The sequence below is a fragment of the Tachysurus vachellii genome, chromosome 16 (genome assembly GCF_030014155.1).
Source record: "Tachysurus vachellii isolate PV-2020 chromosome 16, HZAU_Pvac_v1, whole genome shotgun sequence".
NCBI lineage: Eukaryota > Metazoa > Chordata > Actinopteri > Siluriformes > Bagridae > Tachysurus > Tachysurus vachellii.
The window spans coordinates 23,010,362-23,025,065 of NC_083475.1; the positions used below are offsets into that span (position 1 = coordinate 23,010,362).

At 43.0% G+C, this 14,704-nt stretch overlaps 1 protein-coding gene across 1 annotated transcript in view; it reads left to right on the forward strand.

The window, feature by feature from the left end:
* zdhhc17 (zinc finger DHHC-type palmitoyltransferase 17) overlaps window positions 1-13,562 on the forward strand; it is a 14,874-nt gene extending 1,312 nt beyond the window's left edge. The window contains exons 2-17 of the mRNA XM_060889686.1: window positions 4,911-5,014; window positions 5,101-5,223; window positions 5,963-6,040; window positions 6,121-6,265; window positions 6,676-6,740; window positions 6,848-7,010; window positions 7,112-7,237; window positions 7,323-7,465; window positions 7,594-7,694; window positions 7,883-8,007; window positions 8,385-8,447; window positions 8,528-8,621; window positions 8,830-8,913; window positions 11,010-11,167; window positions 11,492-11,586; window positions 11,997-13,562. Coding sequence (XP_060745669.1) covers window positions 4,911-5,014; window positions 5,101-5,223; window positions 5,963-6,040; window positions 6,121-6,265; window positions 6,676-6,740; window positions 6,848-7,010; window positions 7,112-7,237; window positions 7,323-7,465; window positions 7,594-7,694; window positions 7,883-8,007; window positions 8,385-8,447; window positions 8,528-8,621; window positions 8,830-8,913; window positions 11,010-11,167; window positions 11,492-11,586; window positions 11,997-12,135 — 1,806 coding nt within the window. The 3' untranslated portion in view covers window positions 12,136-13,562. The remainder of the gene's footprint in view (window positions 1-4,910; window positions 5,015-5,100; window positions 5,224-5,962; window positions 6,041-6,120; window positions 6,266-6,675; window positions 6,741-6,847; window positions 7,011-7,111; window positions 7,238-7,322; window positions 7,466-7,593; window positions 7,695-7,882; window positions 8,008-8,384; window positions 8,448-8,527; window positions 8,622-8,829; window positions 8,914-11,009; window positions 11,168-11,491; window positions 11,587-11,996) is intronic.
* Window positions 13,563-14,704: the final 1,142 nt, after the last annotated feature.

A 14,704-nucleotide genomic window follows, 5' to 3' on the forward strand; every position in this document is an offset into this window, starting at 1 on the left:
CACATCACATACACTGTACACTGTACACACATCACACACTGTACACACATCACACACACTGTACACACTGTACACACATCACACTGTACACACATCACACTGTACACACATCACACTGTACACACATCACACTGTACAACTGTACACACATCACTCTGTACACACATCACACTGTACACTGTACACACATCACTCTGTACACACATCACACACACTGTACACACATCACATACACTGTACACTGTACACACATCACACACTGTACACACATCACACACACTGTACACACTGTACACACATCACACTGTACACACATCACACTGTACACACATCACACTGTACAACTGTACACACATCACTCTGTACACACATCACACTGTACACTGTACACACATCACTCTGTACACACATCACTCTGTACACACATCACACACACTGTACACTGTACACACATCACACACTGTACACTATACACAATGTACACTGTACACACTGTACACACATCATACACACTGTACACACATCATACACACTGTACACACATCATACACACTGTACACACATCATACACTGTACACACATCACATACACTGTACACACATCACACACTGTACACACATCACACACACTGTACACACTGTACACACATCACACACTGTACACACATCACACACACTGTACACACTGTACACACATCACACACTGTACACACATCACACACTGTACACACATCATACACACTGTACACACATCATACACACTGTACACACATCATACACTGTACACACATCACATACACTGTACACACATCACACACTGTACACACATCACACACACTGTACACACTGTACACACATCACACACTGTACACACATCACACACTGTACACACATCATACACACTGTACACACATCACATACACTGTACACACATCACATACACTGTACACACATCACACACTGTACACACATCACACACACTGTACACACTGTACACACATCACACACTGTACACACATCACACACACTGTACACACATCACACACACTGTACACACTGTACACACATCACACACTGTACACACATCACACACTGTACACACATCACACACTGTACACACTGTACACTGTACACACATCACACACACTGTACACACATCACGTACACTGTACACACATCACACACATCATACACTGTACACACATCACACACACTGTACACTGTACACACATCACACACACTGTACACACTGTACACACATCACACTGTACACACATCACACTGTACACACATCACTGTACACACATCACACACACTGTACACACACCACACTGTACACACTGTACACACATCACACTGTACACACATCACACTGTACACACATCACACTGTACACTGTACACACTGTACACACATTACACTGTACACACATCACTGTACACACATCACACACACTGTACACACACCACACACACTACACTGTACACACATCACACACACTGTACACACATCACACTGTACACTGTACACACATCACACACACTACACTGTACACACATCACACACACTGTACACACATCACACTGTACACACATCACACTGTACACTGTACACACATCACACACTACACTGTACACACATCACACACACTACACTGTACACACATCATACACACTGTACACACATCACACTGTACACACATCACACTGTACACTGTACACACATCACACACTACACTGTACACACATCACACTGTACACTGTTCACACATCACACTGTACACACTGTACACACATCACACACACTGTACACTATACACAATGTACACTGTACACACTACACTGTACACACATCACACACTGTACACACATCACACACACTGGACACACTGTAAAATGTACACTGTACACACATCACACACACTGTACACACATCACACTGTACAGACATCACACACACTGGACACACTGTAAAATGTACACTGTACACACATCACACACACTGTACACACATCACACACACTGTACACACATCACACACATCACACACACTGTAGACACATCACACACACTGTAGACACATCACACACACTGTACACACTGTACACACTGTACACACACTGTACACACTGTACACACATCACACACACTGTACACACATCACACACTGTACACACATCACACACTGTACACACATCACACACTGTACACACATCACACACTACACTGTACACTGCACACACTGTACACACATCACACACACTATATACACACATCACACTGTACACTGTACACACATCACACACACATCACACTGTACACACTGTACACACATCACACTGTACACACTGTACACACGTCACACTGTACACACGTCACACTGTACACTGTACACACGTTACACTGTCCACACATCACACACACATCACACTGTACGCACATCACACACTGTACACTGTATGCTAATCACACACAGTACACTGTACACACATCACACACACTGTACACACATCACACACTGTACACACATCACACACACATCACACTGTACACTGTACACACTGAACACGCGGCACGCGCACGGCACACACTGAACACGCGGCACGCACACACTGAACACGCGGCACGCACACGGCACACACTCAACACGCGGCACGCACACGTCACACACTGAACGATTAGGGAAACGTTTCCGCTCCTTGAAAGCAAACACAGAGAGAATGAGGAGAAGCTTCTTCCCGCAGGCCATTAGGAGTTTAAACCAGGAAACACCCAGGATCTAGTACTGGACCTCTCCCTCCATCTGCACAACCTTTTTTTTGCTCTATGAGACTTTAACTGTCGACTTGCAAAGTGCCACTTTATACACACCATACTGTACATGGACACTTTATACACACCATACTGTACATGGACACTTTATACACACCATACTGTACATGGACACTTTATACACACCATACTGTACATGGACACTTTATACACACCATACTGTACATGGACACTTTATACACACCATACTGTACATGGACACTTTATACACACCATACTGCACATGGACACTTTATACACACCATACTGTACATGGACACTTTATACACACCATACTGTACATGGACACTTTATACACACCATACTGTACATGGACACTTTATACACAACATACTGTACATGGACACTTTATATACACCATACTGCACATAGACACTTTATACACACCATACTGTACATGGACACTTTATACACACCATACTGTACATGGACACTTTATACACAACATACTGTACAGTACCACTTTATACACACCATACTGTACATGGACACTTTATACACACCAGACTGCACATGGACACTTTATACACAACATACTGTACATGGACACTTTATACACACCATACATACTGTACATGGACACTTTATACACACCAGACTGCACATGGACACTTTATACACACCATACATACTGCACATGGACACTTTAAGGACAATAACTAAAACCATATGCATTTATGTATACATTCGTTTTCACATATTTGCATATTTTCATTTTATATAGTTTATACTTTAATTGATACTTTATAATTTATCTACCTCCTTTTGGTTTTATTTTTTTTATCCCTAATTGCATTACTTTTATGCTTGAATACTGGACAGATGCAAAAAGCATGTCACTGCATGTCGTACCCTGTATGTGTGTGACAAATAAAAATTGATTTGAGATAAATGCATGAACTAGTGTTTCTGCATCATGTAATGACATCATATTTCTTATCTTAGCAATATTTCTGAGATGAAATAAGGCTACCCTTGTGCTATTAGATCGGTATCAATAATCACACCGAGGTCTTTTACTGCTGCACATGATGTAATAGAAAGACCATCCAGAGTTACTCTGTAATCAGAAAGCTTACTTCTGGCTGTCTGTGGTCCTGGTACAAGAACTTCTGTGTGTCAGAGTTAAGCAGGAGGAAGTTAGTAAGTGTCTAATGTCCTTCACACTATCTTCAGTCTTATTAATCTGCTGACTCACATCTGACAGCTGAAACATATAGCTGTGTGTCATCAGAATAACAGTGGAAGTTAATACCATGTTTATGAGTAATTGCACCAAGGGGTAGCATATATAGGGAGAAAAGCAATGGGCCTAAAACAGAACCTTGTGGAACACCAACATTAGCAGTCAGATTAGCTTGCTTGTTTGCTCCCTGGCCCTGGATTATCACTGAAGAACTAGACCTGCTTTAATACTATGTGCTATGCTGCAAGAAATGAGAGCAGCACCAACAGGATACTACATCATCGCCCTCTCTACTCTACTTACACAACTACAATATTACTCTTATTAACCTCTGAATGATGGTGTACATTGTTAGCTCCCACATAGAAAACTACCACTGAGAACATATGCTTGTCTAGAACCTTAAAATTACCTGCCATGTTGTGTTCAGTGTGTGTGATGTGAGTACCTGCTAGGTTCGGTGCCCTGGCTCTCAGAATACACCTAACAAGTGATGCTGTAAACCCGTTAAAAGCCTTAGCTAATGTCACATGATGGAGTCTCCTATAACCAGAGCTGTTTCTCAGCAGTGCTTCACTGAGGAGAGCAAACCTGTTATACATGTGAGGCAGAGAGGGGTAAAGCTCCTGTGAGTGAGCCTTAGTGTTAACTTTGTGCCGCTGAGTCGTCACCCTTTCACCCCACTGTGAGGGCTCTTCTGTGTTTAAACAGAAAACAAAAGCAGTTTTTAAAAACATTTACTGTGACAGACGAAAATAGCAGCAGTTTTTTTCTTTCCCCTTCTCTTCATCTCACTCTCTGTAAGTGTCTCTCTTGTGCTCTCCTTCCACTCTCTCTCATTCACTTATATTCTATCATTTCCCCTCCCCACCTCTCTCCCCCTTTACTCCCCAGGAGCTGAAGCCTCAGAGTCACTATAATCACGGATACAGTGAAAACATCAACCGCAAGAATCATGTGGATGATTATAGCACCTGGGACATCGTTAAAGCCACACAGTGAGCGTAACATCTTCCTTTCTTTTATTTAGAGGAGGTATTCATGCGAAATAAACACTGTTACCTTCACTCTGTGGTGTGTGTAGGTACGGGATATTCGAGCGATGTCGTGAGCTGGTAGAAGCAGGGTACGATGTTCGTCAGCCAGATAAAGAAAACGTTACACTCTTGCACTGGGCTGCTATTAACAACCGCATTGACTTGGTGAAGTGAGTCGTACGCTGTCCTTCATTTCCTGTGCATCAATTCCTGTATCTGTATGTGTCTGTGTGCACGTCTGTGTGCACGTCTGTGTGCACGTCTGTGTGCACACGTGTGCATGTCTGTGTTCGCACGTCTGTGTGCACACGTGTGTCTGTGTGCACGTGTGTGTGTCTGTGTGCACGTGTGCGCGTCTGTGTGCACGTGTGCGCGTCTGTGTCTGTGTGCACGTGTGCGCGTCTGTGTGCACGTGTGCGCGTCTGTGTGCACGTGTGCGCGTCTGTGTGCACGTGTGCGCGTCTGTGTGCACGTGTGCGCGTCTGTGTGCACGTGTGCGCGTCTGTGTGCACGTGTGCGCGTCTGTGTGCACGTGTGCGCGTCTGTGTGCACGTGTGCGCGTCTGTGTGCACGTTGTGCGCGTCTGTGTGCACGTTGTGCGCGTCTGTGTCTGTGTGCACGTGTGCGCGTCTGTGTCTGTGTGCACGTGTGCGCGTCTGTGTCTGTGTGCACGTGTGCGCGTCTGTGTGCACGTGTGCGCGTCTGTGTCTGTGTGCACGTGTGCGCGTCTGTGAGCACGTGTGCGCGTCTGTGTCTGTGTGCACGTGTGCGCGTCTGTGTGCACGTGTGCGCGTCTGTGTCTGTGTGCACGTGTGCGCGTGTGTGTGTGCGCGTGTGTGTGTGCACGTGTGCGCGCGTGTGTGCACATGAAAGGTTCTTGGTGTGTAATGCTTTGTGATGTATTAACAGATTTTACATATCGAAGGGCGCAATTGTGGACCAGTTGGGAGGAGATCTGAACTCCACCCCACTGCACTGGGCTACCAGGTGAGTCATCATAATAGATTCTTCATTCAGTTGTAATGTTTTGTGTTCTAACATTGATTGTATGTTCTCTGTATTTGTAGGCAGGGCCATCTGTCTATGGTGGTTCAGCTGATGAAACAGGGCGCAGATCCGTCTTTGATTGATGGCGAGGGCTGTACCTGTGTCCACCTAGCAGCTCAGTTTGGCCACACCTCCATTGTTGCTTATCTCATTGCCAAAGGACAGGTAATACACACACACACACACACACACACACACACACAGGTTTTCATTCAGTTACTTTACTTATCCTGAACTGTACTTCTACTGCAGTACCATTAGAGGTCAGTATGTTTATGCCCTAAAGTTAAAAGCTCTTGCAAATCAGATGCCAGCTAAATTGTTCTGTTTTATTTCAGTACAGTGGACATGCTTTACAAAACTGCTTTACAGATACATTTACATTCTGGGCATAAATTTTAAATATGCAAGGTAGCAAGGGAAAAACTCTCTAAGGTGATATTAAGAAGCAGCCTTGAAAAAAATCTAAGAAATTGCAGCCCAAATACATCATCATGGTTTCTAAGAGTTTTTACACAAATAAAACTGAACTGAACTCATCATTAAATAGACCTTTACTTTCTGTCTCTTTACAGGATGTTGATATGATGGATCAGAATGGAATGACTCCTCTGATGTGGGCAGCGTATCGTACACACAGGTGCACTAGTGTGTGTGTGTGTGTGTGTGCGTGTGTTCATCCAGACGTGCTTGTTTTTTCTACTTTAATGCTCTTTTTGAACAGTGACAAGTATTTTTTGTCTTTAGTGTGGACCCAACACGTTTGTTGTTGACGTTTAATGTTTCGGTGAATCTGGGTGATAAGTACCATAAGAACACTGCACTGCACTGGGCAGTTCTCGCAGGAAACACAACTGTAATCAGCCTGCTGCTGGAAGCTAACGCTAATGTTGACTCACAGAACATAAAGGTACAATTTAACTTAATGTGAGGCACCTGCCAGATTGTATTAGTATTGTTCTCCTGACCTGTGTGTGTGTGTGTGTGTGTGTGTGTGTGTGTGTGTGTTAGGGAGAGACAGCACTGGACTTGGCCAAACAGAGGAAAAACGTGTGGATGATAAACCATTTACAGGAGGCGCGACAGGCGAAAGGCTACGATGCACCATCATACCTCAAACGGCTAAAAATGGATAAGGTTCATATAATGATTTAAAGTAACCAAGTTTATTTTAATTCTTCTTGTGTGTATTGATTGTGTGTGTGTGTGTGTGTGTGTGTAGGACTTCCGGCAAAAGCTGATGTTGTTCACACCTTTTGTTGTGATCTGGTTGGTGGGATTTATTGCTGATCTTGATGTTGACTCGTGGCTCATTAAAGGTCTGATGTACGCAGCAGTTTGGATCACAGTACAGTTTCTCTCGAAGTAAGACATGTGTATTAGATCCATATTTACATTATTAATATTAACAAAGATTTATTATGTGCACTTTTAATGTCATTTTACAGCAATTTCTAGGTTAATATTCTTAATTATGTCCCCCCCCTTTACAGAGCGTTCTTTGATCACTCCATGCACAGTACTCTTCCTCTGGGTATTTATTTGGCCACAAAGTTCTGGATGTACATTACCTGGTTCTACTGGTTCTGGAATGATATCCTACAGTCCCATTGTGTTTAATAAGAACCTGCAGTGACACAAAGTGTAATAACATCAGCTCACTTTTACTGTGGTCTTTTATTATCTGTGTGAAACGATTATATGAAGGAAAGCTTATTGTCTTGGAATTCTATGTGTTTTTGATGTCTCTTGATCTTCGTTACATTCCTTAACACCACCAACATCTTCCCTTCATCTCCACCCACCTGCCCTTTCTGCTCACCACCCTCGCTCTCTTCTACAACTTTGGCAAATCTTGGAAATCTGATCCAGGCATTATTAAAGCCACGGAGGAGCAGAAGAAGAAGGTCACAGTCTCTCTCTCTCTCTCTCTCTCTCTCTCTCTCTCTCTCTCTCACTCTCTCACTCTCTCGCTCTCTCTCTCACTCTCTCTCTGACACACACACATACACACACATTCTCACACACACATACACACACACACACATACACATATACACACACATACACATACACACACATGCACACACACGCACACACACATGTACACCCATATACACACACATACACACACACATATATACACACACACACACACATATATACATACACACACACATACACACACACACACACACACACACACATATACACACACACACACACACACACACACACACACTGCATTGCTGTCTGTTTATTGAAGACACATTTCTGTGTGTAGACCATAGTGGAGCTGGCTGAATCAGGCAGTTTGGACCTCAGCATATTCTGCAGCACGTGTTTAGTGAGTACCTTTACGCTGTAGCTACACGTTTAAACACCTACCTCACTTCCTGTCATTAACACTGGTGGTGATGTGTGTAGATACGGAAACCCATCAGGTCTAAACACTGTGCAGTGTGTAACCGCTGCATCGCCAAGTTTGATCACCATTGTCCTTGGGTGGGAAACTGCGTTGGTGAGTTACACACTGATCATGTATTCATCATGGATTATAAACTTATCTCCACACAATAAACCTTAACAACATTTAAGCTGTCTAACTACTTTAACCCTTAGTGAACCCTGTAGATCTTGCTACAGGCTCTAACCTGGACCTTCTGATTTTTGACCTAGTTTCAGGAAAGCGACTAATCTGGTAATGCTTGATATCTCCCATCATACAGGAAGTGGAAATCACCGCTACTTCATGGGCTATCTTTTCTTCCTGCTGTGTATGATCTGCTGGATGATATACGGCTGCATCTGCTGTGAGTCCAACACACACACACAACCCGGTGGACACAAAAGTGAGTACACCCCTAAGTGAAAATGTCCAAATTGGTCCCAAAGGGTCAATATTTTGTGTGGCCTTAATCCTCTTGGACATGGAGTTCACCAGAGCCTCACAGGTTCCCACTGGAGTCCTCTTCCACTCCTCCATGAGGACATCACACAGCTGGTGGATGTTAGAGACCTTGCGCTGCTCCACCTTCTGTTTGAGGATGTCACACAGATGCTCAATAGGGTTTATGTCTTTACCCTCAGCTTCTTTAGCAAGGCAGTGGTCATCTTGGACGTGTGTTTGGGGTTGTTATCATGTTGGAATACTGCCCTGTGGCCCAGTCTCAGAAGGGAGGGGATCATGCTCTGCTTCACTAGTAGCAATCATGCAGCCCCAGACCATGACACTCCAACCACCAGGCTTGACTGTAGGAAAGACACACTTGTCTTTGTTCTCCTCACCTGGTTGCCACCACAGACGCTCCACACCATCTGACCTAAATAAGTTTATCTTGGTCTCATCAGACACAGGACATGGTTCCAGTAATCCCCGTCCTTAGGATTGTTTGTGGGATTTCTTGTGCATCATCATTAGAAGAGGCTTCCTTTTGGGACGACAGCCATGCAGACCAGTTTGATGTGTGTGGTGTTTGGTCTGAGCTCTGACAGACTCAACACCCCCCACCCCCACCCCTTTAACCTCTGCAGCAATGCTGACAGCATTCATACGTTTATTTCCCAAACACAACCTCTGGATATGATGCTGACCATGACGAGTCACATGACACCGGGGAGAGAAAATGGCTAATTGGGCCAATTTGGACATTTTTCTTAGGGGTGTACTCACATTTGTGTCCAGTGGTTTAGACATTATTGTCTGTGTGCTGAGTTATTTTGAGTGGACAGTTTTTTTTTTTATTTTTTTTTATTTTTTACCAAAACACATTCAAGCTATAGTTGTACAGGTACAGTGGGCTGAAAGTGCAGTCTCTCAGCTTTTAATTTTTCCATCAATCTAAATTGGTGGAAGGGTTTAGGAATTACAGCTCTTGAGAGTAACAACCACCCCCCCTCCCCACACAGGGACCAAAGGTAATTGGACAATTGAATCAAAAGCTGTTTCATGGACTGGTGTAGGTTATTCCTTCATCAAAAACAAAACAAATCCATCAGAGATATAGCAGGAACATTAGCAGTGGCCAGATCAACAGTTTGGTACATTCTGAGAAAAAAGAATACAATGAGCTCAGCAACATAAGGCCTGGCTGTGCACAGAAGACATGAGGTAGGCGTGTCATTGTCAAAGTCTACAATCAAGAGACTTCACGAGAGCAAATACAGAGGGTTCACCACAAGGTGCAAACCATTCATAAGTCTCAAGAATAGAAAGGCCAGATTAGACTTTGCCAAAAAAACATCTAAAAAAAAAACCTGACCAGTTCTGGAAAAGTGTTCTCCGGACGGAAGAAACTAAGCTCAACCTTTACCAGAATGACAGGAAGAGAAAAGTATGGAGAAGGCTTGGAACAGCTCATGATCCAAAGCATACAACGTCATCTGTAAAACGTAGTGGAGGCAGTGTAATGGCATGCATGGCTTCCAGTGGCACTGGGTCACTGGTGTTTATTGGTGATGTGACAGAAGACAGAAGCAGCTGGATGAAGTCTGAAGTGTATATAATAATATACTGTCTGCCCAGATTAAGACAAATGCAGCAAAGTTGATTGGACGGCATTTCACAGCACAGTAGGACAATGATCCAAAATATACTGCAAACGCCAGCTGAAGATGCTGCAGTTAAGGCCTGGCAAAGCATCAGAAAGGAGGAAACCTGGTGGTCTCTGGTGATGTCCATGGGCTCCAGACTTCAGGCAGTCATTACCTGCAAAGGATTTAACAAAATATTAAAAATGAACATTTTATTTATGGTTGTATTCATTTGTCCGATTACATTTGAGCCCCTGAAAATGGGGGACTGCATAAAAATGGTTGCAGTTCCTGAACCTTTTACTTTTTTTTGTTGAACCCCTTGTGTAAATGTTTATGTATATGCACGCTCATGCTGCTTGTTGCTGTTCCTCAGACTGGAGGCTGCACTGCTCCAGCAGTTACAGCACAGATGGATTGTGGGTATTTATCACTCAGATTTCTTCCTGCTCTCCTTGGATGTTCTGGATGTTCTTAAACAGTGTGTTCCACTTTATGTGGGTCTCGGTGCTCATCATGTGTCAGCTTTACCAGGTCAGAATACACATCAATTAAAAATAAATAAATAAATTCAGTGTCAACTCCCTGACCAACTATTCCCCATTAGGTCCATGCCACACCCACCTCACCCGTGTACATCATTTCTCACACGTGTATCACATTTTAATTCATGTTCATCACACACACTCGTCATACACTTCAGTTTCATACACAAGATTAAAGGTGAACTTGACATGAACAGATCTATGCATGTAGATGATCTGACCCATCTGTCTTCACTTCTTCTCTGGTTAATAAATAATTTCACATTCAACAGGATAAGCAGGGACCTTAATGTGTGTGTGTGTGTGGTTTTAGATTGCTGGAATTGGGATCACCACTAATGAGCGGATGAATGCGAGACGCTACAAACACTTTAAAGTCACAGCGACATCCATCGAGAGCCCTTTTAAGTGAGTAACGTAGCATTAATAACACACAGGACTAGCAGTCAGGTCTCAACCAGTCATTCTGCAATTATACTGTATGCTAAAGACTTACTTTGGCTCCTCCCCTCCTCTGCCTTCACTAATGCAGTGTCTGTGCGTGTGTGTCTATGCGTGTGTTTCTATGCGTGTGTGTGTTGTGTGCGCGCGCGTGTGTCTGTGTGTATGCGTGTGTGTGTGCGTCTGTGTGTGCGTCTGTGTGTGCGTCTGTGTGTGCGTGTGTGTCTATGCGTGTGTGTCTATGCGTGTGTGTCTATGCGTGTGTGTCTATGCGTGTGTGTCTATGCGTGTGTGTCTATGCGTGTGTGTCTATGCGTGTGTGTCTATGCGTGTGTGTCTATGCGTGTGTGTCTATGCGTGTGTGTGCTGTGTTGCAGTCATGGCTGTGTGAGGAACCTGATTGATTTCTTCGAGCTGCGCTGCTGTGGGCTTCTGAGGCCGACGCTTGTCGACTGGACCACTCAGTACACAATCGACTACGATCAGACGTCCGGCTCGGGCTACCAGCTTGTGTAACACACACACATGAACACAGTGTGTTAGTGAATGAGTATGTGAGGGCGTCAGTGTGTGCAAAGGGAACAACACCTCACTTCTGCTGGGACTGCTTCAAGAGACGACAGGACACACACCAATGGAACAGTTTTACTGCTTAATTAGGCCATTTCTGTCTCGGGTCATTTCATCAGTGACGTTTTAGTACTTTATGTTTGGGTGAATGTGTGTGAATGTGTGTGTGAGAATGTGTGTGTGAGAATGTGTGTGATGTTCTTTTTGATGTCTTTTTCTCAGTCCCATCTCCATTATTTCATTTGAGTGCATACATTAAACAGCCCAGTGATTGGCTGTAACATAGGAAAGGGCTGAGTAGCTCTGCAGCTCACTGAAACCCACATGGTACAGAGCTGATCACTTACTCCACAAGCCACCCAGAGGAGGTCTGAGTGACTGATGTTATTGTCAATATGATGGACATAAGTGTGTTATTATTGAGCGCCACAGTGAGGTGGTTTTCTTCATAATGTGACCATATTTATTTTAACCCTATTTAATAACTGCTGTCTCGTCTGTTTTATTGTCTGTTTCAAAGGGTGTATGTATGAGTGTGTATGTATGAGTGTGTATGTATGAGTGTGTATGTATGAGTGAGTGTGTATGTGTATGAGTGAGTGTGTGTGAGTGTATGAGTGACAATCACTCATACACTCACTCATACATGCATACACTGTATGAGTGTGTGTGTGTGTGTGTGTGTGTGTATGAGTGAGTGAGTGTGTGTATGAGTGAGTGTGTGTGTGTATGAGTGAGTGTGTGTGTGTGTGTGTATGAGTGTATGAGTGACACTCACTCATACACTCACTCATACATACATACATACACTGTATGAGTGAGTGTGTGTGTGTGTGTGTGTATGAGTGAGTGTGTGTGTGTGAGTGTGTGTATGAGTGAGTGAGTGTGTGTGAGAGTGTATGAGTGACACTCACTCATACATACATGCACTGTATGAGTGAGTGTATGTATGTGTGTGTGTGTGTGTATGAGTGAGTGTGTGTGTGTGAGTGTGTGTGTATGAGTGAGTGAGTGTGTGTGTGTATGCGTGAGTGTGTGTGTGTGAGAGTGTATGAGTGACACTCACTCATACATACATGCACTGTATGAGTGAGTGTATGTATATGTGTGTGTATGTGTGTATGAGTGAGTGTGTGTGTGTGAGTGTGTGTGTATGAGTGAGTGAGTGACGTTTTCATGTTCACTGTTTAAAATCTGTTTTAAATTCAGTTATCATGAGGAACTGTGATGAGGCTCCGCCCACTCTTTCCTGCACTGATGCATTTTGCTCATTGTTAACTGGTGATCTTCAGATAGAGCTGTTGCCTTGGTAACATTCCTCTATTTCCTGTTTGATCTTGGACTCTAATGTAAAATGTGTAAATACGGCCGAATTTCTGTCTGTGAGATTTTTTTTAAATTCTTTTGTTATTGTCAGTGTTAGTTAAAGCTGTTCCTTCATTTTTTACCTTAATGTTTAAAGCCTGTAATATACGCTGTGTGTGTGTGTGTGTGTGTGTGTGAGAGAGAGAAGGCGTCTTGCTGCATGAGCGAAGGTCACACTAAACTCTGTACAGTGAATGTTCAGTATTTACACGTCCCTTATTTTTTGTAATGGTTTACATTTCAAACACTGTGTGTGCATGTTTGAGAGAGTGTGTGTGTGTGTGCTGGTGTGCACATCAGCCCTCAGCATTGTATTTGATGTATTTAAATGTTTCATATAAATAATCAAATTTTGTTTTGCTATTTTTTGCTGGACATTTTTTTCCCACTGGATATAAAAAAAAACCTAGAACAAAATATCAGTTACTGTAGAGAGCGAGCGAGTGTGTGTGTGTGTGTGTGTGTGTGTGTGTGTAAAGGCAAAGTTCCCATAATGAATATATCGTCCTTGTCATTTCCTCCATTGTGTCTAAAATCACCTTAAGCTCTTCAGCATGACTTCATTTTACTGGCTTTAATAAAAAAGAAATTTAAATTAAAAGAAACAAACTGCTGTTTTATGTTTCTCACAATAACAGTGACTGAATCCTCAGTGTAAGCAGAATAAAATGAGCTATATTATGTTTATTTAGGGTATATATGTGTTACTTCCTTTCTGTTCGGCTGCCTATAGAGCACAGACCACCCAGGTCATTCACACCAATCACTACAGCATGTGCTCATAAATAAGACCCCAACTAATAGTGTGCCTGGGTGGGTGTCTATATTAAGATAATTATTATTTATTTTATTGAGGTTAATTTTCAATTTCAATTTATTTGTATAGCACTTTTAACAATTCACATTGTCTCAAAGCAGCTTTACAGAAGTATAAAAATAAGGAGTAAAATTAAATAAAATGAATATTTAAAATTGATTTAAAAATATTCATTTAAAATATTATATACAATATCATAGACAACATCCAGACATCCCAGTTCACCAAACACTATGCCAGCGGTGTCCAAACTTATCCACAAAGGGCAGGTGTGGGTGCAGGTTTTCATTCCAACCAAGCAGAAGCCACACCTGATTCCATCTGTTTAATCAG